Source organism: Mytilus edulis, chromosome 3 (assembly GCF_963676685.1).
Source record: "Mytilus edulis chromosome 3, xbMytEdul2.2, whole genome shotgun sequence".
NCBI lineage: Eukaryota > Metazoa > Mollusca > Bivalvia > Mytilida > Mytilidae > Mytilus > Mytilus edulis.
The window spans coordinates 24,574,588-24,597,807 of NC_092346.1; the positions used below are offsets into that span (position 1 = coordinate 24,574,588).

Consider the following 23,220-nt stretch of genomic DNA (forward strand, 5'->3'; position numbering starts at 1 on the left):
CCTTTTGAAACTTGTGTAATATAATAGAAATTGATGTAAATTGTTACCATTCTACTTTCTATTGTATATGTATGCTATACATGTAATAAAGTCCATCATAATAATACTTTTTTCAAATCAGATGCAAGTAGCATACGCTAGCCTAAAAGGTGACCACAAGGTCTTTATGTCCATTAACAATGTCTACATGATCTCCAAGAACGGCTGAGTAATAACTGCTGGTACTTTTTTTCTTAAAATTTACGATTTTATTTCTCGTGCTTCGTTTTTCCTGATTTTTATTTTTCGTGCTACGATTTTGCGATTTTTATTTCACGTGTTTCCGTGTTCAGTACACCCCCCCCCCCCCCCCCCCCTTTACCACCCTCGTTTAACATAGAACCCTATGGGAAATGCATACAAAAGTCTTCTTCTAACGAACCACAGAATTGAATGAAATCAAACATAGCATGAATGTTCCTTTCCTTATGAGGTGCTGGCCAAGTGTTGTTACTTTTAGCCAAATTTTATATTTTTTTATATGATTTCAAAAACCCAACTAGAATCAGGTGAGCGATACAGGCTCTTGAGAGCCTGTATTTTCATACGGGTATAGAATTTATTCTCCCAAAGAATTTGATGCAGTTTATATCAATGTGATACATTCAAACAGATCTGATACTGTCTTCATGGTAGAATAATATAGTTTAACATAAGATTCCAACAGACCCATATGTTTTGGAAAAGATATAGGGTAGTTTACACAAACCATTGCATGAAGTTAATAATGTTGGCCTTTTTGACCTACAGATAAAATATGTTTTTAAACACAAACTTAAAATGATTTTTTTATTATGTACATAAGCTGAATGTCCATTAAGGTAAAGTGACTCTTATAACAGCAGTCACTTTTTTGTAGTGTTAACTATTCTCTGTCCTCTGATTTGGCACTAGCTGGAAAAAACATTAAAACACATATAAAAATAGTCAATAAATAAAACGCAAGCTATAACATACATTATTGTGTAGAAGCAATTTTTAAAGTACCCTAAACTGGAAAACTTTCAATCAGCCTTGGTGATCCTATCTTAGGTTCAATAAATAAATTACTCTTTATAATCACTAGTGACAAATTTCTTTCAGACACATCTATAATTTAGCAAGATCTTTCAGGATCGCTGAAAGAACGATTTTCTTCAACAAGTAACAAATTGTTTGTGGCAATGCCTAGGTCTCATTCACATTCACAGTCGTGTCTTCGTCACAGGTTAAAACATACTTGCCCAGGAAGAACTCAAAGGCAATAACAGTTTAGAATATGGTAATATTTACCTTGACATGGTTTTTGTTCTGGTTTAGTGAACAAATAACAGTTTTTGTCTTCTACTTGAGCATTTAGTTGTGTTTCCATACAACTGATCACTACAAAATTATAAATTCAATCCTGTTACATAATATTAGTGTTTGTTGCCAAATTTGGTCCGGAAAGGCTGTATGAAAGTATTTTAAAAAGGGTTCTTTACAAAAAATATTTTAATATATAGTTGACCTATTGTTTATGGTATCTGAGGAACAAACTTAACCATGAAAACTGAACATTGACAAATGAACCATGAAAATGAGGTCAAGGTCAGATAATACCTGCCAGACAGACATTTACACATTACAATCCTTCCATACAACAAATATAGCTAAACAATTACCTCGAGTTTTAAAAAAAAACCCAGACGAAACCACAAAAACTTAACAACACTGGGCAATGAACCTTCAGAATGAGGTCAAGGTCAAATCAAACCTTTGAGACTGACATGTACATCATAAAATTTTTCCATCCACCAAATATAGTTGACCTATTGCACCAAAACTTATACACTGAACCATGAAAATGAGGTCAAAGTCAGATGACACCTACCAGTTGTCACACCTAACTATCATTCCATACACCAAATATAGAAGACCTATTGCTTATAGTATCTAAGATATTGACTTGACCACTAAATCTTAACCTTGTTCACTGATCCATGAATTAGGTCCAGGTCCAATGAAAACTGTCTTACAGATATAAGGACCTTCCAAGCTACGCACATACCAAATATAGTTATTCGATACTCATAATAAGAAAGAAATTAACATTAAAAAAATTAGCTAAAACCACCACCGCCTTCACCACCAACGCCGGATAACTTTCCCTGTGTCAAGCTTTCAACAAAAACTGTTCTGATTGAAGGTGTTATATATTTTTAAAGAGTTTCATAACAAAATCAAAACTACAGATTTTAACAAATGCAGATTGTTTCTAAAAATTAACAAAATTGGTATTCTTTTAATTATTCTAATTTCTTTCCTGTTATGTCAAAGTTTTTTACTTACATTTCACATGGAAACATTTGGAGTCATAACACAGAACAAATCTTCCTTTTGAAAAGGCTTAAAGGCTTTAGATATTTAATTTTTTTTTAAATTCTCCCTGATTATTTGAAAAGTCGTTTGACTTTTATTCAATAAGCAATTAAATCATGACAACGAAAAACGCTAAAATTTCACAAGCAGAAAATACAAATAGATATGCTAAACATAGTGCACAAACTTGAGTTAAATATTCCATTTTTAATATGGGGTTGTCTGACAAAATATGAATAAAAACGCGAAATGTGCCAAAGAGACAACAACATCCCATCCAAAGAGCACATCATCTACTATAATGTTAGGCTAAACTGTACATATTTGTCTGTTTTATCAATATAAATACCTCTGTCCTCTGTAGATGTACATTTAGATGACCACTGGTATTTACTGGTATGATGCAGTGATGTGTCATATCTATAGCTGACATTTGCTGTCACAGATTGAAAATATGTGATCTGAAAAATAAGAAAGTCATATACTTACTCAAGTACAATATCCTTGGGATTTGGTGCAAATTTTGTTATGAATATGTATAAAATATTTTGGAAATTAGGCTTACTACAATCAGCAGCCATATTTGAAATTATTTAAAGCACTCATAATGAATTTAATATACCAAACATATTTGTTAAATTGTTAATTCTTTTGTTATTTTAAGGACTTTTATTCATAGCTCTTTTGGCAAATTCAATAGTCAAATGATTTATTTTTTCAACTTTTAGTTAGAGGTGTTGGTGTCAAAGTTGCATGCAAAATTTTACAGCAAAGAGTTCTTTGACCTTTAAATAGAACATAAAAAATGTATTACTCTCAAACAAACAGTGCACTAAATCTCACTGTCAGACGACCCCCTAGACCTTAAGATCTGCATTTGAGACATTATTCTAATGTAACCACAAGAATTTAAGAAACTTACATATAAATTTATATTCCACAGAGATGGCTCAGGAAAATCTTTAAGTACATCTCCAAACCTCAAAGTTCCTGCCTTTTCTTCATATTCTGCTTCTGAATAATGTACAAGGTATACTCTTAATTCAGTATGATTTTGTAAGAGAGTTTTTTATTTCCAAAATAACTAATTCCTACTGAAATAGCAAAAACTTCTTTCCAATATTCTTATCAAACAGTGGCATTCTAAGTTTAACAAGACAATCCTTAACACCAATCTCCCATGAAGTTTAAAACAAATAACCCAACATGCAAAAGTCGTTTTATTCAGAATTTTAAGGAACTTATAAAGGTCAAGCATTACTTAAGTACTCATTTTCCTTTATGTGACACATGTTATTTTAACATGTAACTTTGACATCAAATAGATCTGAATAAAACATTCAGAATGACTGATCCTTCTAAAACAAACTCATAAACATCATTCCCACGATTCAGTCCCTTATTTGGCCTTGAATTGGGCCTATCTGATAATATCTATTAGTACATAAATGTAATATACCAGTAGCACAATCTGACTTACCAATTTGTGTCCAGTCTGTATTGTGGTTTGAGGCTATTATTCCTGTAGATCCAGCTGGTACTGTGTGGATTAAAACTGAAATATGATTATAATAAAATCATGATTGGTACAATTTCTCTCATTAAATTAGATAATATGAGCTTTTTAAAGAGAAGAGCATTATCATACAGCAAATTCAAAAATTAAAACCATGCAACAGGATTCGTCCTTGAAGTCATGAAATGTAGGCAGCAAAACTCTTTAACAGTTCTTTACTGAAAAATCATTAATATTTCATCATTCAATAATGGATTCAAGCAAAACAACATAATATAACTGTACAGACAGATATTCATATGGTTGGAATGGGTAAGTCAAAATGCCCTAGTCAAAGATGTGGCTGATATAAAAAAAAAAAGATATTTAGTTTAATTGTCAATATGACAACGGTAACCTAATATAAACATATGGATGAGATGAACACTTTCAAGTCACATTACATCTCCGACAATGTCTAGCACTATGAATAAATAGTATTTTAACATGATCAACAGTTTATGTAAAACTTACAAGGTGTGTCTTTCAATGTTTCATATTTTGTGAATTGACCGTGATGTTCTTGACACAAACTTCCGTCACCATTACACACACCACATTGGTCAAACTTCAATCCAGATCTCATCTTCCCATCACAACCAAAGGACTGGAAAATAAAGAAAAGAGCATCAATAGGACATAATGCCTGACTTAAATTTCCTTCTGTGAACCACAGAATTAATGGGCCAAAACCCATTTGGTTTACCAGAGTATATGTTAAAAAGGTTCACATCATAATGAACTGCAAGTTGATGTGATCACACATTCATGATAAACTACCTTGATCACACATTTTAACCGGATAACAGTACTGGACTGACAAACAGACATACTAATGAACTTTGGACTGAAACAAAGTTTGTAAAACATGATTCCCCTACTATTATACCGGTAGGCAGGACTTAAAAAACAACAAAAGAGAAACATTTAACCTTGATGTAGACCATGATGGTCTTGAAACTCCTATCATCACTATTGCATACATTACATTGGTCAAACTTTAAACCAGGAAGCTCTAAATGTTTTTTTGTAATCTTAATTCATCAGATTTCTGTGTCATAGACTTTGACCCCACATATTCTTTAAATCATAAATTCCCACAATAACATAATAAAAGTCACTGTATATTCCTACCTGTAGTTTTCCTTTGAAGCATTTGCTTATATTGTGTGAAGAAAGTGATGGATACAAGTCAAAACCATCAGGATAAGCTATCCATGTCCCTTCATGTGTTACAATGCAATGGCATTGATAGTTTCCTATATAGGAGGCAATCAAAGATTTACATTGTAAAAAATAGCAAATAAATATTTGAAAATCTCAGTTTAATAAATACATGTTACTTCCTTGCAAAGGCAGTGTCAATACTCAAAATTGTTGGTTATTTAAAGAATAGGATCGCAAGAGTTTTCTTACCACTTACAATTTGAATATAATTATGAATATGAACATTTGTCAGCTCTCATGGCATGATAGTTTGGACAATCACTTCAATTAAAATAAATTTAAATTAGCTTGCATAACCATTCAATTTATTGTTATAAGTTACACATGTATTGTCATATATTTTGGTGGAAATTCCAAGACATTTAATTCAGGCAGAGATTTTTTACAGGTATGAAACTCTCAACAAAGCTAACCAATTTATCATAGTTTATTATATTTTCAGACTCTAGATTAAGTTCCAGTCAAGCGAAATTTAGACTAGTCGAAACGAAAATTGACTCTAAGGCAGATGTTAATTTATAAAGACGTATTGAGTGTTTCAACAAAGGGACCTAAGAAATATTTTGGCTGATGTAGAATTTTTAGTCAACTGAGTAAGAGATGAGAGACAACTGTATGTGATAAAAATGTTTCAGAAATAGATTACATATATATCAGCTTTACCTTGACACTATATACAAATATTGGTGTTAAATTTTTTTCATCATCAATAATGGAAATAGTCTATCAGATGTAAATAGGATATCTAAGATTAAATAAAGTTTTTCTATGTAATGCAACATTTTTTTTATTTTATCAATTTAATTCTATGAGAACATCCTCAACAATGAATTTCCAATAAATATCATAAAATTTGTGCTCCTTTATATTAAGTGAACTAGCAATGGAGCTGTCATATTCTTTGATTCTAAAAAAGGAAATTCAACCTTGATATAATATTTGACTTCTGATTTAATCAATCTATTGACTACTTACCTGTCTCTGTATTGTGAGATTCACACCACTTTGTTTTGAGGTCATTTAGATTCTGTTTACATATCTGAAAAAAATTATTGTTATGAAAGATGTTTATAACTTTTGAATAAGTAAACAATATTTGTTTAACACTGATATGACCTTTCTCTGGACAAACATTGTTTATTTTGCACTGATCAGCAAAGTATGAAGACTGAAGAAATAAATAATTTTAAACAAATGTCATATCCCCTAAAACATTGTTTTAATGATTCCTAATGAACCACTTGTTATCCTTTTACATTATCTTTTACCCCAATCCTTTCTTGATCATTATGATGAAATTTTTGAACGTTTTATTATTTGAAGCTATAATTAGCCTTTTTAGAATCTAGAGAACTATAGGTTATCTCATTGTTCGTACACCAAAATGAAGATAAGGTTACGTCATTAGAAGGATTTCCATTGTTAAGAACATTTTAAACTAATCCCACAACTTGGTGTACGCTTTTGAAAATAATACCTAAAATGCATTAGATTCTGAAACGGTGATATGCAAATTGTAATTTTCCTAAAATTTTATTTGGTTGTCAAACTCTGAACATTTTACTGTGCTTATCCAGTGACCTTTGGGGTATCACATTAGCAAAGACCAAAACAGTTTACCAAATTGCAGTCAGATTTCTACTCCAACTAATTGATCAACTGGTAAAATATTTTAGCAGATTGCTCAAGTGAAATGTTGTTAGTATGAAGTGAGTGCTGTACAATAAAAAGTTATACTTACCATCCAGATCCAGTCAGTTGATACCTTTGTCAATCATTTCTAACTCAAATAATATCTTACTATAGTATGAGTCACTGAATAAAATGGTCTAATTTTAACATGGAAACTTCTATCATAAATAAATATTATAAATGAATAGTTCAAAACATTGTTTTGTAGGTGTATATTCTATAGCTTTGTCTTCTTAGATGAAGTTATTGTGCAATTGTGATTCGAATAACATTTTGTATACAAATTACTGATCTGCTGGCAATAAAGGGAAATAATTTACATAACAAATAATCAGCAAAATTTTGTTCTGTCTGACAAATATCAAATTTCCCCATTTAATTTGTTGTAACATTATTTCTGTTATTATTTAACTTTTATCCTCTGTTCTAAAACGAACGATGAAACTTATTTAATGATGAAAGACGATTAACAGCTGTTTTGCAAAATGTTGAATTGTTCAAAGTATAAAGGATTGTCTACCAAGGAGTACAAGATATCTTATAAGCAGTATTTTGCAAAACCTTTCTAATTTGTGTTTTACATGCCCTTCAATTTCATACTAATTTTGCATTTCATTTTTTTTTTTATGAATCTTTTGTAGGCAAAATCATAAGCCTCGTATCATTGATTAAATTTTATGTGTACATTTGAACTCAATATAAATTATTTCCCTTTAATGACAGCAGATCAGTAATTTGCATAGAAAATGTTATTCGAATCACAATTGCACAATAACTTCATCTTAGAAGACAAAGCTATAAAATATACACCTACAAAACAATGTTTTGAACTATTCATTTATAATATTTATTTATGATAGAAGTTTCCATGTTAAAATTAGACCATTTTATTCAGTGACTCATACTATAGTAAGATATTATTTGTGTTAGAAATGATTGACAAAGGTATCAACTGACTGGATCTGGATGGTAAGTATAACTTTTTTATTTTACAGCACTCACTTCAAACTAACAACATTTCACTTGAGCAATCTGCTAAAATATTTTACCAGTTGATCAGTTAGTTGGAGTAGAAATCTGACTGCAATTTGGTAAACTGTTTTGGTCTTTGCAAATGTGATACCCCAAAGGTCACTGGATAAGCACTGTAAATGTGCAAGTTTCTCAAACATTCAAATGCATCGAAATGTAAAATAAGATTTTTGTATGTTATCTCATTTTCAAATTCCAGCAGTAATTGAAAACAGTATTGCAGAGGTAATCATTTACTTTTGTCTCATTGGTAAGAAAAGATATCTACTTACCTTCATATTACAGAGTCTAACATCCTCTTTTTCACCAATACAATCATGTGCACAAACAGCCTGTCTAAAAAAACATTTAATGCAGATCAGTACCATAAACTGGAGGCTCTAAAGAGCCTGTGTCGCTCACCTTGGTATATGTGAATATTAAACAAAAGAAACAGATGGATTCATGACAAAATTGTGTTTTGGTGATGGTGATGTATTTGTACATCGTACTTTACTGAACATTCTTGCTGCTTACAATTATCTCTATCTATAATGAACTTGGCCCAATGAAAATTGTTAAAAATTGACTATAAAGGACATTAACTTCTTAGGGGGTCAATTGACCATTTCAGTCATTGTTGACTTATTTGTAAATCTTACTTTGCTGTACATTATTGCTTTTTACAGGTTATCTCTATCTATAATAGTATTCAAGATAATAACTGAAAACAGCAAAATTTCCTTAAAATTTCCAATTTAAGGGCAGCAACCCAACAACGGGTTGTCCGATTCATCTGAAAATTTAAGGCCAGATAGATCTTGACCTAATAAATAATTTTACCCTCACCAGATTTGCTCTAAATGCTTTGGTTTTTGAGTTATAAGCCAAAAACTGCATTTTACCCCTATGTTCAATTTTTAGCCATGGTGGCCATCTTGGTTGGTTGGCCAGGTCATCGGACACATTTTTTAAACTAGATACCCCAATGATGATTGTGGACAAGTTTGGATTAATTTGGCCCAGTAGTTTCAGAGGAGAAGATTTTTGTAAAAGATTACTAAGATTTACGAAAAATGGTTCAAAATTGACTATAAAGGGCAATAACTCCTAAAGGGGTCAACTGACCATTTCGGTCATTTGACTTATTTGTAAATCTTACTTAGCTGAACATTATTGCTGTTTACAGTTTATCTCTATCTATAATAATATTCAAGATAATAACCAAAAACAGTAAAATTTCCATAAAATTACCAATTCAGGGGCAGCAATCCAACAACGGGTTGTCCCATTTATCTGAAAATTTCAGGGCAGATAGATCTTGACCTGATGAATGATTTAACCCCCATGTCAGATTTGCTCTAAATGCTTTGGTTTTTAAGTTAAAAGCCAAAAACCACATTTTACCCCTATGTTCTATTTTTAGCCCTGGTGGCCATTTTGGTCGGTTGACCGGGTCACCGGACACATTTTTTAAACAAGATACCCCAATGATGATTGTGGCCAAATTTGGTAAAATTTGGCCCAGTAGTTTCAGAGGAGAAGATTTTTGTAAAAGCTAACGACGGACGATGACGACGAAGACGACGGACGACGGACGCCAAGTGATGAGAAAAGCTCACTTGGTCCTGTGGGCCAGGTGAGCTAAAAATATGTTTTATTAATTTTCTTGTAGAAATCCTGAGAAATAATAGATACTCATTACAATTCGTTTCTTGTAAAAATCCTGATAAATAATTGATGGTCGTAATTTTCTTTTAAACATTTCATATGAAATTTTCTCATATATGACAATCTCTGACCTGCCATTCCTCTTGGAAAATCTGTCAAAATTTGTAAAGAAGCAGAAAATTTATCAAGAAAAAAGTGACTTGAGCTGGGTAGTACTGTGGATTTCATTATTATTCGTTGGTAACCAATTTTCGTGGATTTCATGGGTTAAGGTAACCATGAATTAAATGTTCAACGAATAAAAAAAAATTCCATAGGCTTGTATTCAGACTTTCACAAAACCACGAAATCGGATATTCACAAACATGTAAGTTTTCTGGAATCCACGAAAATTGGTACCCTAAAAAATAAATGAATCCACAGTATTTTTAAAATCCTGGCATCTAGATTTTTCGTTAAATCCTTCCTACTCTAGAACTACAGATTATTGGAGGTCAGTATTTTTCCAATTTTCAAAGGTCTATTAATGAACCAAAACAATACTTCACATACAGTTGCATAATTATGTTCTTAAAGAAAAATACTACCAAAAGGATCATTCTTTGCTAACATCCCAATTACAAATCATGAAAATATTCCTTTTGGAAATTTGTTTTTTTTAAAGATGATCAGAAACACAGCTAAGTTAAATCTTTAAGATAAAACCTCATACATGTGATTGACTGTGAAACTCAGATCAGGAGATTGGTATATTTAGGTTTAACCTTGCAAAAAATAGATGAATTTACAGGATTTTGTCCATAATCAAATACCAGTACCAGTAAAATAACCTACTTATTTCGACAAGTTCTTCTTCGATGGGTAATTCCACCACCACATGGTCGGCTACAATCTGACCATGCACCCCAGGCTGACCAATGGCTGGATGTTTTACATTGACCTGTATATGGGATACATTTTCCTTTCATACACCACTGAAATTGAAAAAAATACAACATCTAAATACAATTTTTTTTCAGTTTAAATATTTAGTATGAAAATGTCAAACTTCTTTCTTCTCTTGTATGAAAACATGAAAGTATTGTATTAACATTTAGTTTAAAGTCAATTTGATTATTATTCATACACTCATACTCTAAGTCCCACTTTCACTATGCCTTCGATGTCATTTTCATTTTATGCTTTCTGTATTAACTCCCCTTGACTTATCTTTTTAGCCACAGTCTCTTTCAACATTGTGTTTTCTAATTTTAATATTTTGTGTGACACTCATTTTTACAATTAGTTTACATTGCTGTATATTCACCTTTAATTAACTTTGAGTTGACTTTCTTCGCAATAATCATTTCTTCCCTCCAAAGGTGCTCCCTTTTTACGTATACACATACCAATGAAGGAAAGATGTAGTGTATACAATAGTGAATATCAACCAACTAAAACAACTTTACACTAAAAACCCAAAGGGTCAAGCCACATTTTTCTATAAAAGCCAGGTCTTACATATAATATTTCAAACTCTAAATTGGTTAGAGTCTAAATTATGGTTGACTAAATCATATACCCACCCTGAGTTGACCATCTTTGTAACAGTCAGTTTTATCAGCCATTGGTGCTCCCGTTATACATTTAAACTCATTCCCTGGAACCTGACATGCCAGACTTTCACATGGATCCTGTAATCATCATAGTTTTTATTATTTTTTTCCTGAGATCTTAATTTTGAGCTTTCAAAACTAGAGGCTCTCAAGAGCCTGTGTTGCTCATCTGTATTTACTGTTGTATTTTTAAATCATGTAAAATAAGGTTAAAATCATAATTAATACATTTTGTAGTATTAGATACTATAGATTATTAGATTTAAGTTATTATTAGATACTATAATAATATTTAAGATCATAACCAAAAACTGCAAAATATCCTGACGAGAACTAATTCAGGGGCTGCAACCCAACACCAGGTTGTCTGAACATTTCAGGGCAGATGAATTTAAACCTGATGGACACTGATGGTCATGTTGACTTATTTGTAGATCTAACTTTGGAGAACATTATTGGTCTTTACATATAATTTCTATCTTTAATAATATTCAAGAGAATAACCAAAAACTGCCAAATTTTCTTAAAATAACCAATCAGATGCAGCAACCCAACAACAGATTGTCTGATTTGTCTAAAAATTTCAAGGCAGATAGATCTCAACCTAAAACATTTTATCCTATGTCAGATTTGCTCTAAATGCTTTATAAGAGATATAGGCCAAAAACTGCATTTTACCCCTATGGCTAGATAAACTAAAAATTGAATGAAGACTAGAACATCAGTAAATTCATTTAAAACAATATTAATTAGTTAAGGCAGAGATAATAAAACAATCTTATCTGTTCAAAGCATTTCAAGAAATATATGGCATACATTTATTGATCTCTTGTCATCTATTAGTAACAGATAAGTGAAATTTAGTACATGTATAGATAAAACAATGCAAACCTTATTGGGCAAGTTGAAGGTACAAGATGTATCATGATGCGCAAATCTACACTGCTGATCTCTGTCATAAATCTTCTGACGCCCTGGCATAATTTGTAGTGGGAAATCATTTAAACATGATGCCCTGCTACTCCTAAAAGTACATTTGATATAACAGTTCATTTTTGGTATGACAAATTCCTGCATAAAAATGATTGCACATTTTTAAAATGGAGTAAAAGTTTGAAAATTTGGATGAAAAACAAAAAATCATAATTTTATAAAATATCTGGTTTGAGCAGTTCAAAATCTCACTTTTCAAGTTTGAGAGGCTGGATGTATTTTTGATAGTAATTTAAGGCATGTAATTTATGCATACAGATTGATGCAATAAGTATGTGTCACCTCTTATTTTTTGCTTTCTAATATAAACACATTTTTCATTGAAATATTTGCCATAAATTAGCAATTGATATGTGAAACAGTTTACTTCAATAAAAAAATAGGTCATTTATTGAAATATTTAGACTGTGTTATTAAATACCAAACATTTGTTTGTGTTTGAATCAATGTTCTAATTAGACATTTAAGGGGAGATAACTCAAATAGGTTTAAAATAATATTTATGTTTATACCATCAGAAAATGAGAATGCTTCACAACAAAAATATAAACCAATAAGTAATAAAACTTTAACAATTTTGCTTCTATCGGTACCTAGTTGATTCAAATCCAACTTGCCACACAATGTTTATTCTAAATATAGTTTTATCTGAAATATATAAGTTTTAGGTGACTTTAATACTATATATATATCAAAACATTATAGCGGTGCATTGATTATAAGTGTGTAATAATCTTGTAGTGTACTGATGCATCACAGACTTTTCTTTTAGTGAAAACAGCCTGGAATCCTTCTTCACTGCTCAATGTACATTCATGCTTAGTGGTCAAAAGCCGGGTTGTCATCATCAAAGTTAACTTGGTCAAAGTTTTCTTTGACCTTGCAAACTTGGTTCATGTCAGTGGTTGTCACTATCAAAGTTTTAAATCTTAAAAAAAGAAAACTGCACTGTGATTGAATAATTTCTGTCCATATCCATCCACTTTTCACGAAAAAAAAGGATGAGATTCTAATCCATCCAAGTTTTTCTTTAATGGTTGTCACTATAAAAAAAATCCATCAAAAATCCATTGTTACAGTAACTAATATATGGTATCGTTATAACCTCTGTTTACCAATTTTGAAATGAATATCTTACCGTAGGAATTTATCCAATGCTAATGAACTACATGTTGACCAGTGTAATCCCATACTGCCTGTATAACCCTGGGTGCTCATTATATTTCTACTTATTCCACAAGGAGTATTTTCATCATGAATCATGCCAAACCTGTAAAGAACAAAATTTTCATCTTAAATGGGAACAAAAATATGAAGAAAAAAAATTCAATCATTACAATAAAACTATCAAAAAAATTATATTTCATTCCTTAAGACATTCCACTGCCTCTGCTTTCAACAATATTCTATAGAGTTCTTTCTATGGTGTCAAACATTTTCAAAAAGAAAAAAACCAAGAATGTGTCCGTAGCACACGGATGCCCCACTCGCACTATCCTTTTCTATGTTCAGCGGACTCTGAAAATGGTGTCAAACAAAACTCTCTTTTGACATTACCATTAGAAAGATCATATCATAGGGAACATGTGCACTAAGTTTCAAGTTGATTGGACTTCAACTTCATCAAAAACTACCTTGACCAAAAACTTTAACCTGAAGTGGGACAGACAGATGGACAAATGATCAGACCAACAGACGATCAGACGCACAGACCAGAAAACATAATGCCCCTCTACTATTGTACTTGGGGCATAAACATTTTTAAATGTATTTGATGCTGCTTTCCTTCTTTTCAGAAATATTCTTGTTGAAGTTTCTCTTATAAATGGGCTCCAAAGAAGTGATGGATTTTTTTTTACATAAATAATGACCCATTGAATTCTAACTCTAAAGTATGACTATCCAAACTGCATTTCACTAAAATTTGGCTCTAAAAATTATTCAATATAATGTATATACAATGTTATACATACAAATGTCCTAAGTCATGAGTCATGGTGATTGCTGTACTGACAAGTCCAGAATCTATGGCCACCAAACAACTGCTGTCTACATCGCACATTCTTCCTTGATGGGTGACAGCTAAATCATCAAGGGTTTCATTATCCCTAGATGAAATTGAAGAGGCATTCTTGAAATTAAGTGATTCAAAGCATATGGTATAAATGTAAATAGCCAGTGGCTCAAAGCAAGGCTGTATTTCCCAGCTTCCTTAAATGTGGGCTACTTACTGACTTTCTATACTGCATAAAATCATTATATTGAAGAGACTAACCATTTAATTATCAATGTATGGATACAATTTACTATATATCTGAGTTTTCAAAAACAAGCGAAATTTTGATTTTGAACCAAACTGAATCAAAAGTGCATCTGGTTGCCATCTTTTTTTATGCAACTAGATTCATATATTGATATTTTAAAATAGACATCACACAAATTATCCTTGCAATTTACTTTAAAATTCAAAACCTTTTTGATAGATTGATAATTAGTTACAGTTTGTTTTTACATTTCCTCTTTGTATATGGTTTACTGTACATTTCTTAACTAAGGGTAATATTTAGATAGACAGTAATTCTGTTTGAGCTATTATGGTTTTTAAAAATGGTTAACTTTTGGGATTCCAAGTGGTTTTATTTTGAGCATAACTGATGCAAGTTCCTACAGAAACTTGGGTCATGAACATCAACATAACATTTCAACTGATATTTCATAGTGTTTTTCTATGTGGTAATGTTACACTATTATTTCAGGTTAGGGTGAAGGTTGGTGCCAGTTTATGCCTTTTTTTAAATTTACTTTAGTTATTTGGGGCCCTTTTTAGCTTGCTGTTCCATGTGAGCCAAGGCTCTGTGTTGAAGGGGGTACTTTGACCTATAATTATTTACTTTTTTCACATTATGACTTTGATTGAGAATTGTCTCGTTGGCACTCATACCACATCTTCTTATTTCTATACAAGAATTATAGGCTGTTCTTCTTGTGCATTGTTTGCTTGTTTATTTTTGTTTTTTGCTAACCTTGTTATATAAATTGCAACATCAGAAATTCCCTTGTGATTATCATTTCTATGATTTCTTCTAGCAGCCCATCTACAGAAGCTACAAAGTGATGACACACAATCTGGTGTCTTTGGTTCTGCCTAAATTTAAAAAAAACAAGAATGTGTCCAAAGTACACGGATGCCCCATTCGCACTATCATTTTCCATGTTCAATGGACCATGAAAATGGGTAAAAAATATAATTAGGCATTAAAATTAGAAAGATCATATCATAAGGAACATATGTACTAAGTTTCAAGTTGATTGGACTTCAGCTTCATCAAAAACTACCTTGACCAAAAACTTTAACCTGAAGCGGGACAGACGGACGAACGAACAGACGGACAAACGAACGGACGAACGAACGGACGAACAGATGCACAGACCAGAAGACATAATGCCCCTCTACTATCGTAGGTGGGGCATAGAAATATATTTAATTAGCATCTTTTTATTTTTCAGGCTAAAATAAGGTTTACTCAGGTCTATTCTAATTATCTTTGCTATAATTTTGGATTTAAAATTTTTAAAGTGTTTTATAATTTTAAGATTTTGTAGTAAATGTCATATTAATGGCCTGGAAGATGTGTCAAGCTCTTTACAACTGATTTTTGCAGGGCTTTTTTTATAATAATGTGCTGTAACATCAGTTCTCTACAATAGCCAGAGGCTTTAATGCTCACAAACAATTCTAATATGACGTGGAGGGAGGTTCATGGAAGAGCCTACTCAATTGCTTTACCCTTATACACATCGGACATAGAAATTACCTTAATTGTCCTAATCAGAATCGAAATAATTGATGCCAGCTATACTTTATTGTAGTTTTAACATGGGATAGGCATTATATTCGTGTTATTTTAGCCCTCACTCGCTAGAGCAAAAATAATCACGAATATAATGCCTATCCATGTTAAAACTACAATAAAGTATAGCTTGCATCAATTATTTCTTAAGTTTAATCCTGCCGCATTCTTTATGTGCCTCAATGTCCAGAGTCATCAGCCTATAATACAGTGGTTGTTGTTTACCATTCATTGTCAAGTGTATTGACAGGTTGTAGGTATTCCTATGGGTATCAACTGAAACCCTTTAATAACAGACTTAATTTAGTACTGTTATGAATCACAGTTTATGACCACTTAGTAAGGTTGCTAAAATTGATAAATTCAACAGGTAATTGTTTTAAGCATAAATCAGATAGTTGGTTTACTCCTTTGAAGTTTTTCACTCTTTTTTTTTGGTGTTCCTTGAAGTGTTCCTTACCGTAAAGGTTTTGCTCATTATTGAAGGCTGCAAACTAACCTGTGGTTCCTTAAATGATCATCCTTGGGTCTCTTGTGGATATTTGTCTCATCTGCAATCATATCACATTTCTATATTCTATATTTAAATATTTACCAATGGTCCGTCCAAAAATTCGACTTTGTTGACAATTATGTTCAAAGGAGTGCTCAAGGTTCTGTCCTTGAATAAATTATGCACCTGTAAAGACATGTCACTGAAAAGTTAACAAATAGGTGTTTCCTATTACATCTTTGAAAAAAATGGGTAGGTAGGTACGGATTTTTTTTTTTTCCCTTTATTTTTACATTGAGTCTATGGGAGGGACATTCTGACTTTAACAGTGCTTATTGAAAAATGACCCAAAAAAATGAAGAGAAGGCTATTTTTGAGCTTACAAAATAGGGAGGGTAGGGTAATAGGAAACACACATCTTTTTTTATTTGGCCTCTTAGTTAAAACCACTATTTTTTTTAACTTACATTGAATAGAAAATATGTGACAGCTGATTTTGTTGTGTTTGTTATTAAAAAAGTAAAATACACAAGATTAAATTGAATTACATGGTTCTTGTTTCTTGATTTTGATTGTGTCTATTAAGGGGGCTCGCGGGTCTAAATCCTTTTTTTTAATTTAATATAAGATTTCGCTATAGAGGGGTCACCGATCATTTACGCTCACAATCTGCCTTCGAAAGAAACATACTTTTTTTCTGTTAAACTAATAGGAGAAAAAGAGGTTATATCGAAATAAAAAAAGAACCTAATTACAGAAATCGCTTAATTTTACAATTATTTAGTTTATGTATAGCTTATTTGAAAACAATAATAAAAAATATAGATCACCGATGAGTAAAAAAAGATATTTCAATTTTTATGCCAAAAAATAGCATTTTTGCACCAAAGGGAGATAATTTCGAGCTTTTTCAATGATATCTGAATTTTAAAAGTCAGCTGGGGCCAACACGAATTGATGTTTTGGAATGATTTTTGTACCATATGATAAAGTAACAACTACTTTAGATAATTTATAAAATTTGTAATGAAAATTAAATGTTTAATTTTTTTTTGAAAATCTTATACCCTTAAAATGAATCTTCCAAAGTCAAGGATAAATGAAAGGCAAAAGATACCAAAGGAAAATTCAAACTCATAAGTCGAAAAGAAAACTGAAAAAGCATTGGCGAAAAAATAAAAGGAAGAGTTTAGCCTTGATTCAAGTACTAACCATATTTTAGTTTAACCCTGTGAAGCATTTATGCAATTGTCCTAAGTCAGGAACCTCGTCAGTATTTGTTGTTTTTGCTTCATACTTTTCACATTATTGAGAGTTTAGTGTGGACACACGTCCACATATCTTTTGAATTTAATCTTTATTCTATTAACTACTATTTTTAGGTTTTCATTCAGTGAGGCATTTCTTCATTGTTAAAGGTCATATATACTTCCATTTTTGTGAATTTGTCATCATGTTTTCTTCTTTCATTTTTCATTTATTTAATATCATGCTAACCTTTCAGCATCTTTGTGAATGATATACAATGCATCTGGTAGAATATGTTAATTTTTTTTTTTAAACACATTAAAATACACAAAAACTTTCACAAAAATGTTAAGAACACATGAAAAATATAACCAAAAAAATTTGGAAGACAAGAAAACTATAACAAACAAAAATTATATTGAATATATATATGCATAAAATGTTGCCAGTGGACCATTAAACAAGCAACAGATTTAATCCTTAAGTTCTGAATCATATCAAGGCATTAAATTTACTTCAGATACCATTACCGAGTAACCTTTTTTTAAACCAGTTTTTTTTTTCATTTGAGCTTTCTAACAAATTGTTATGGCTTGAAAATGTAGGTGACTTTGCCAAGAAGTACTTCAGTTTCTCCTCAACAATTTTAGGTTCAGCACTTGTCATTTTTAAAAACCTTATGATAAAACTTAATTAGAATTTACCATTTTAATAAAATGCTAAAATTAAATGAAAGTAAGCTTTACATAAATTTGTCTTTCTGTAAGCTAAAATGTCCTAGCTACTTTGCTGTAATCTGTACAGTCCATGGATTTCAAATACTTTGAATAGGTGGAATCACATGCTGACTGACCATTATCAGTGGCGGATCCAGGGGGTTCAGGGTGTGTGTGTGTGTGTGGGGGGGGGGGGGGGGGGGGGGGGGGGTTCCGGGGGGTTGAAACCCCCCCTTTTTTTTGGACAAACAATGCATTTGAATGAGAGCATTTAGTTGGAATCCCCCCTTTACTCTGGGTTGGGACCCCCCCTTTTTTCTAAATGGTTGGATCCGCCCCTGATTATCTATTTCTCCCACTACATTTAACCTTATTGTCCCTAATGAATTGCTAGTCTTGATTCTATTTTGTACTAACATTCTTCATTATATTCATAATGTAAGACCTGGTCTCTGCAACACTTCCATGAAATCTTTGGATACTTGGATCTGCTACTATCCAGGTTTGCAAAATGTTTGGTACAGAACTTCTCTTTTGTAATCTGGCAGGAATTAATACTGAAAACAAAATCCAAGTGTTTAAAAATGCAAATTAACTTACATTATTTGTTTTTTACAGGGAGCATCTCAAAGTTGTATCACAACTTATTTAATTTTTACACATTCTGCATGAAGCAAACACAAAATGCCCATCAAAATAAAAAAAAAATTAAAAAAATTTGAAAACAAAATGCATTTAAACTCTTATATATCTAGTGGATGCCAGGCATTGAAACTTTTCCAACTGGACAGTAAGTCTGTACTCGAGAGTAGTTTTTGGCATGACATACAGCCATATTTGTCCATGGATTTGTTATGAGGAACCTTAATAAGGAACACTCAAACCTAAATAATTCAATGTTATTGATGTTTAACTTCTTTAAAATTACAAACAGAATTAGGGAGCTACCATTTGATTTTTAGGGGGGGGTGAGGAAATTTAAATAAAGGCAGGACAGGAGTTTTGAGTAAAAAGCCCAAACATATTTCAGTAAAAAAAATATACGTGATTACAAAGCTGATCTAACTTGAATTTTTCGAAAAACTAAGGATTTTCTTATCCCAGGCATAAGATTACCTTTAGTTGTATTTGGCACAACTTTTTGGAATTTTGGATCCTCAATGCTCTTCAACTTTGTACTTGTTTGGCTTTATAAATATTTTGATATGAGCGTCATTAATGAGTCTTATCCTCGTGTGTATTCTAATAACAATTTTCACTGCTTACTACGATCATTTACTGTTTTTTGACATACGAAAATCTCAAAATAATCAGAAACAGTAAATGATCGTAGTAAGCCTTGACAAAGAAATCTAGATACATAAAAACATTCGAAAGAAAATGCTTTTAAATTTTGAGTATACACGTGAATAAAAACTTAGCAGTGAAAACCGCAAACTTAATGAAGACAAGACAGAATTAATAATCTTTGCACCAAAACATCAATTGAAGCATCTTTCAGATTTTCGTCTGACATTTGATGGAACAGTGTTAAGCGACGTTTCTTGTGTGAAAAATCTGGGAATGTACTTTGATAAAACCATCAGTATGGAACATCAAGCCAGTGCGATCATCAAGGCTTGTTTTTACCAAATTCGGAATATTGGTCGAATTCGATCTTTAATTTCAGTTGAAGCCTGTTAAACACTAGTGTGCTCCCTAGTTACATCAAGGCTGGACTATGGCAATGCATTGTTGTACGGTACTAACACTAAAATTATCAGTAAATTGCAGCGGGTCCAAAACACAACAGCACGTTTGATAACACGAAAAAGGAAATTTGACTCAATTACGCCTGTTTTAATATCGTTACACTGGCTACCCATACATTACCGTTGCCAATATAAACTTCTTTTATTTAAGAATTGAATGCTTCTTTTTGTAAATTTATTGGGGTGTAAAAGCGTTGACCGAAGTACATTTTGTATGAAGCGCGGAAGCGCTTCATTCTAAAAATGTGCGCACGGTCAACGCTTTTACAACCCTATAAAGTTACAAAAAGAAGCATTCAATACTTATAATTACATTTTTAGCTAGGATCATGAAAACACGAATTTTATATATTTTTTTATTTAATTCACCTGTGCACTTTATTTTTGGACCACATGTTATCATGTATGAAAAGTTGTATTGAGCAATACAACTGCTTACGGAATAACACGTGATGTGCAGTTAGCGAATCAGAATAAAGTATTATAATGAAACATACATCTAATGTAATTATATGTGTACAAAGCACAGCATGGCAAAGCTCCTAGTTACCTTCAAAATTTAATTACGCCATACAAGCCAAGTAGAACCCTCAGGTCGGAAAATAGTATGCTCCTACATCCTCCAAATGACGTTCGAACGAAAAGCTACGGTGAGAGGCGTTTTGACAAGGCTGCGCCTACACTCTGGAACAATTTGCCATCGTCTTTACGGAGTGTAAATTCTTTAGATGTTTTTAAAAAGCAACTCAAGACTCATTTATTTCGGACTGCTTTTAAGGATTTCTTGTAGATTTTATATATACTTTTAATTGACTGCATTAGTTTTAGACAGTTTTGTATATATTTTCGGGTACATGTTTTCTTTTAAAAAAAAGATTATAAATTTTTATATGCTTGTTTGCTTCTTTTAAGATATTGCTTTGTAATCTATGTTTTATGTATTTTTTTGTATTTTATAAATTTTTAAATGTGAAGCGCTTAGAGTAATTTTTGTTATTATATAATGCGCTCTATAAATATTGTATTTATTATAAGCAGTGAAAATTGTTATTAGTACGAAAACACATCACACAAGGATAAGACTCATCAGTGACGCTCATATCAAAATATTTATAAAGCCGTTTTTTGACATACGAAAATCGCAAAAGGCGCACGAAATTTAAATAAAGGATCATGTTCATTTAATAGCACTGGCCAACGGTTGATACCACTGCTGATGAACAGTCAGTTCCCGATGGTTTCGTCAACTCATTGAGGAGTATGTGTCCTCAGTCACTTCGGTACCACATGATTTCAACAAACTGTGTTGATAAAGTAATAAATTAGGTCCTTTTTGGTCATGAAGCTCTTCGCGCGTTTGTGTCTGATACACCTTTTGTCCCTCAAAGTTTGGATTGAGCTTTCCTTGAGGTTTTAATCAAGAAAAGCGCTCTAGACTGACGAAGTTCATGAATAAATTTGTTATTTCTATTCATTAGTTGTGTGTTATTTGTAGGCAGCGAAACAAATGAGAATTATATACCGAGATGGTTATGATATGAGGCGGCAAGACTATGTTTTAAGAAGATCTTAGAACACACAAACGTCAACTTTCAACAGAGATTTTGAAAAGTCAGTATCAAATTTTTCTGATTGTAGCTTAATCACTTTTTTCTTTCAAAAAGTTTCTCAAAATTCCGTAAACTAAAATGAACCGCTCTCACTCTACATTGTACGTCCAAACCCCATTAATGTCAAAGTCATTTTTTCGTGTATTGAATCATGATTGGTCTAATATAAGCACTTTCTCGCTTTAGTATGTTTTACGTGATTTTTACTTGTTTTAAAAAAGAAAATTATTTTCGAAAAAAAACATATTAGAATGATCGTTTACAGATGCTATAATACTCACATTGACTTTCGTAGTCATACATATCTGTTTTAGCCGGATTATTGTGTTTCTGAAATTGAATTTTAGTAAAAAGATAAAGATATATTTGAATCGAAATTAATAGAAAAAAATATTTTAAAAGAGTATTGTTTTCTTTTACTCCTTCCAATTTCATGACGGTTTCTTTAAACTGCTTTAGGATTTATGCATTTTCGAAAATATCAAAAAGGAATTTTTAACATTTAGTTGACCCATTGGTAAATCTCGTATTAACGTTTCCTATTAAACAAAACTATAGTATACCTGGATAGCTGTGAAGTAAATTCATGCATTTGTTTCCAAGTTTGATATCATTAAAAATGGCATATTATTATTATTATTATTATATTTTCATGAGATAAATTTTTTAAACTTAAATTGATGTACATGTATAAATACTTGCCTTTAGGTTGGCTAAAGTGAACGAGACCCATAACCATATCCAACTATGTAATGAAGACATTCTTTCCAAAAATAATAATCTTGGTTGTCAGATTGCATTTATAATTACATGTACTTTTATGTATATATATACACTTTGATATGCCTCTAGATGCATGAAAATTAAATAAATCATGTGTTATCTAGATAAAATGCAAGGTACTTTCTAAATAGTCTTCAAAATGAAATGCTTGACGTAATAAATTTGTAAAATAACTCTCGACTTGACAGTATGTCTCTATGGGTCCATTAGCAACCTATCCATAAGGACATAATGAAACTCTCTTAATTCAGATACGAAGGAAACAAGAAGAAGACTTGTCGCTGATTGGAAGCAAAGGTCATTATTTTGATCTTCCCCCTTCGAGCAAGTGGTTGAATTGTGGAAAGTCTCTATAGAACGTCAAGGATTCTCGGTTAAAAAAAACCGACAGACATAATTTTACTCGTCTACCCTTCCGATTCGCTAACTTTTGACCCAGTCAAAATTAATCTTGCATATAATTAATGTATCTTATATTTTTTTTGCAGTTCTATACAAAGCAGTTTTCAACCTTCACATACATATATCGACATTCTACGCAGAAATAAATGTTTAAAACTAAACTAAAAAGTAAAAATACCAAAAAACCGAACTCAAAGGAAAATTAAAAACAGACTGAAGTCCTTTATCAAATGGCAAAATGAA

General features: G+C 31.7%; 1 protein-coding gene across 2 annotated transcripts; it reads right to left on the minus strand.

The window, feature by feature from the left end:
• Positions 1-814: 814 nt before the first annotated feature.
• On the minus strand, positions 815-22,202 carry LOC139514245 (A disintegrin and metalloproteinase with thrombospondin motifs 13-like). Of its 2 annotated transcripts, none has more exons than XM_071303132.1 (18): positions 22,074-22,202; positions 18,849-18,988; positions 16,570-16,653; positions 15,147-15,268; positions 14,097-14,231; positions 13,262-13,393; positions 12,022-12,154; positions 11,101-11,208; positions 10,370-10,509; positions 8,158-8,221; positions 6,137-6,200; positions 5,069-5,193; positions 4,409-4,541; positions 3,860-3,934; positions 3,302-3,393; positions 2,729-2,840; positions 1,312-1,401; positions 815-933 (listed from the first exon to the last, which is right to left on the minus strand). In XM_071303132.1, the coding sequence occupies exons 1-18, from the start codon at positions 22,093-22,095 to the stop codon at positions 905-907; spliced, it is 1,800 nt and encodes a 599-aa protein (XP_071159233.1). In that variant the 5' UTR covers positions 22,096-22,202; the 3' UTR covers positions 815-904. The 2 variants fall into 2 exon arrangements, with proteins under 2 accessions (XP_071159233.1, XP_071159234.1); XM_071303133.1 differs by lacking the exon at positions 22,074-22,202 and adding an exon at positions 19,173-19,297.
• Positions 22,203-23,220: the final 1,018 nt, after the last annotated feature.

Coding starts and splice junctions, on each gene's coding strand:
- LOC139514245 (XM_071303132.1), bottom strand. CDS start 22,095: ATGTATGACTACGAAAGTCAAT. Junction 10,510..11,100: donor ACAAAGATGGTCAACTCAGG/GTGGGTATATGA, acceptor TTTCAATTTCAG/TGGTGTATGAAAGGAAAATG. Junction 934..1,311: donor AGAACAAAAACCATGTCAAG/GTAAATATTACC, acceptor TGTTTTTTCCAG/CTAGTGCCAAATCAGAGGAC.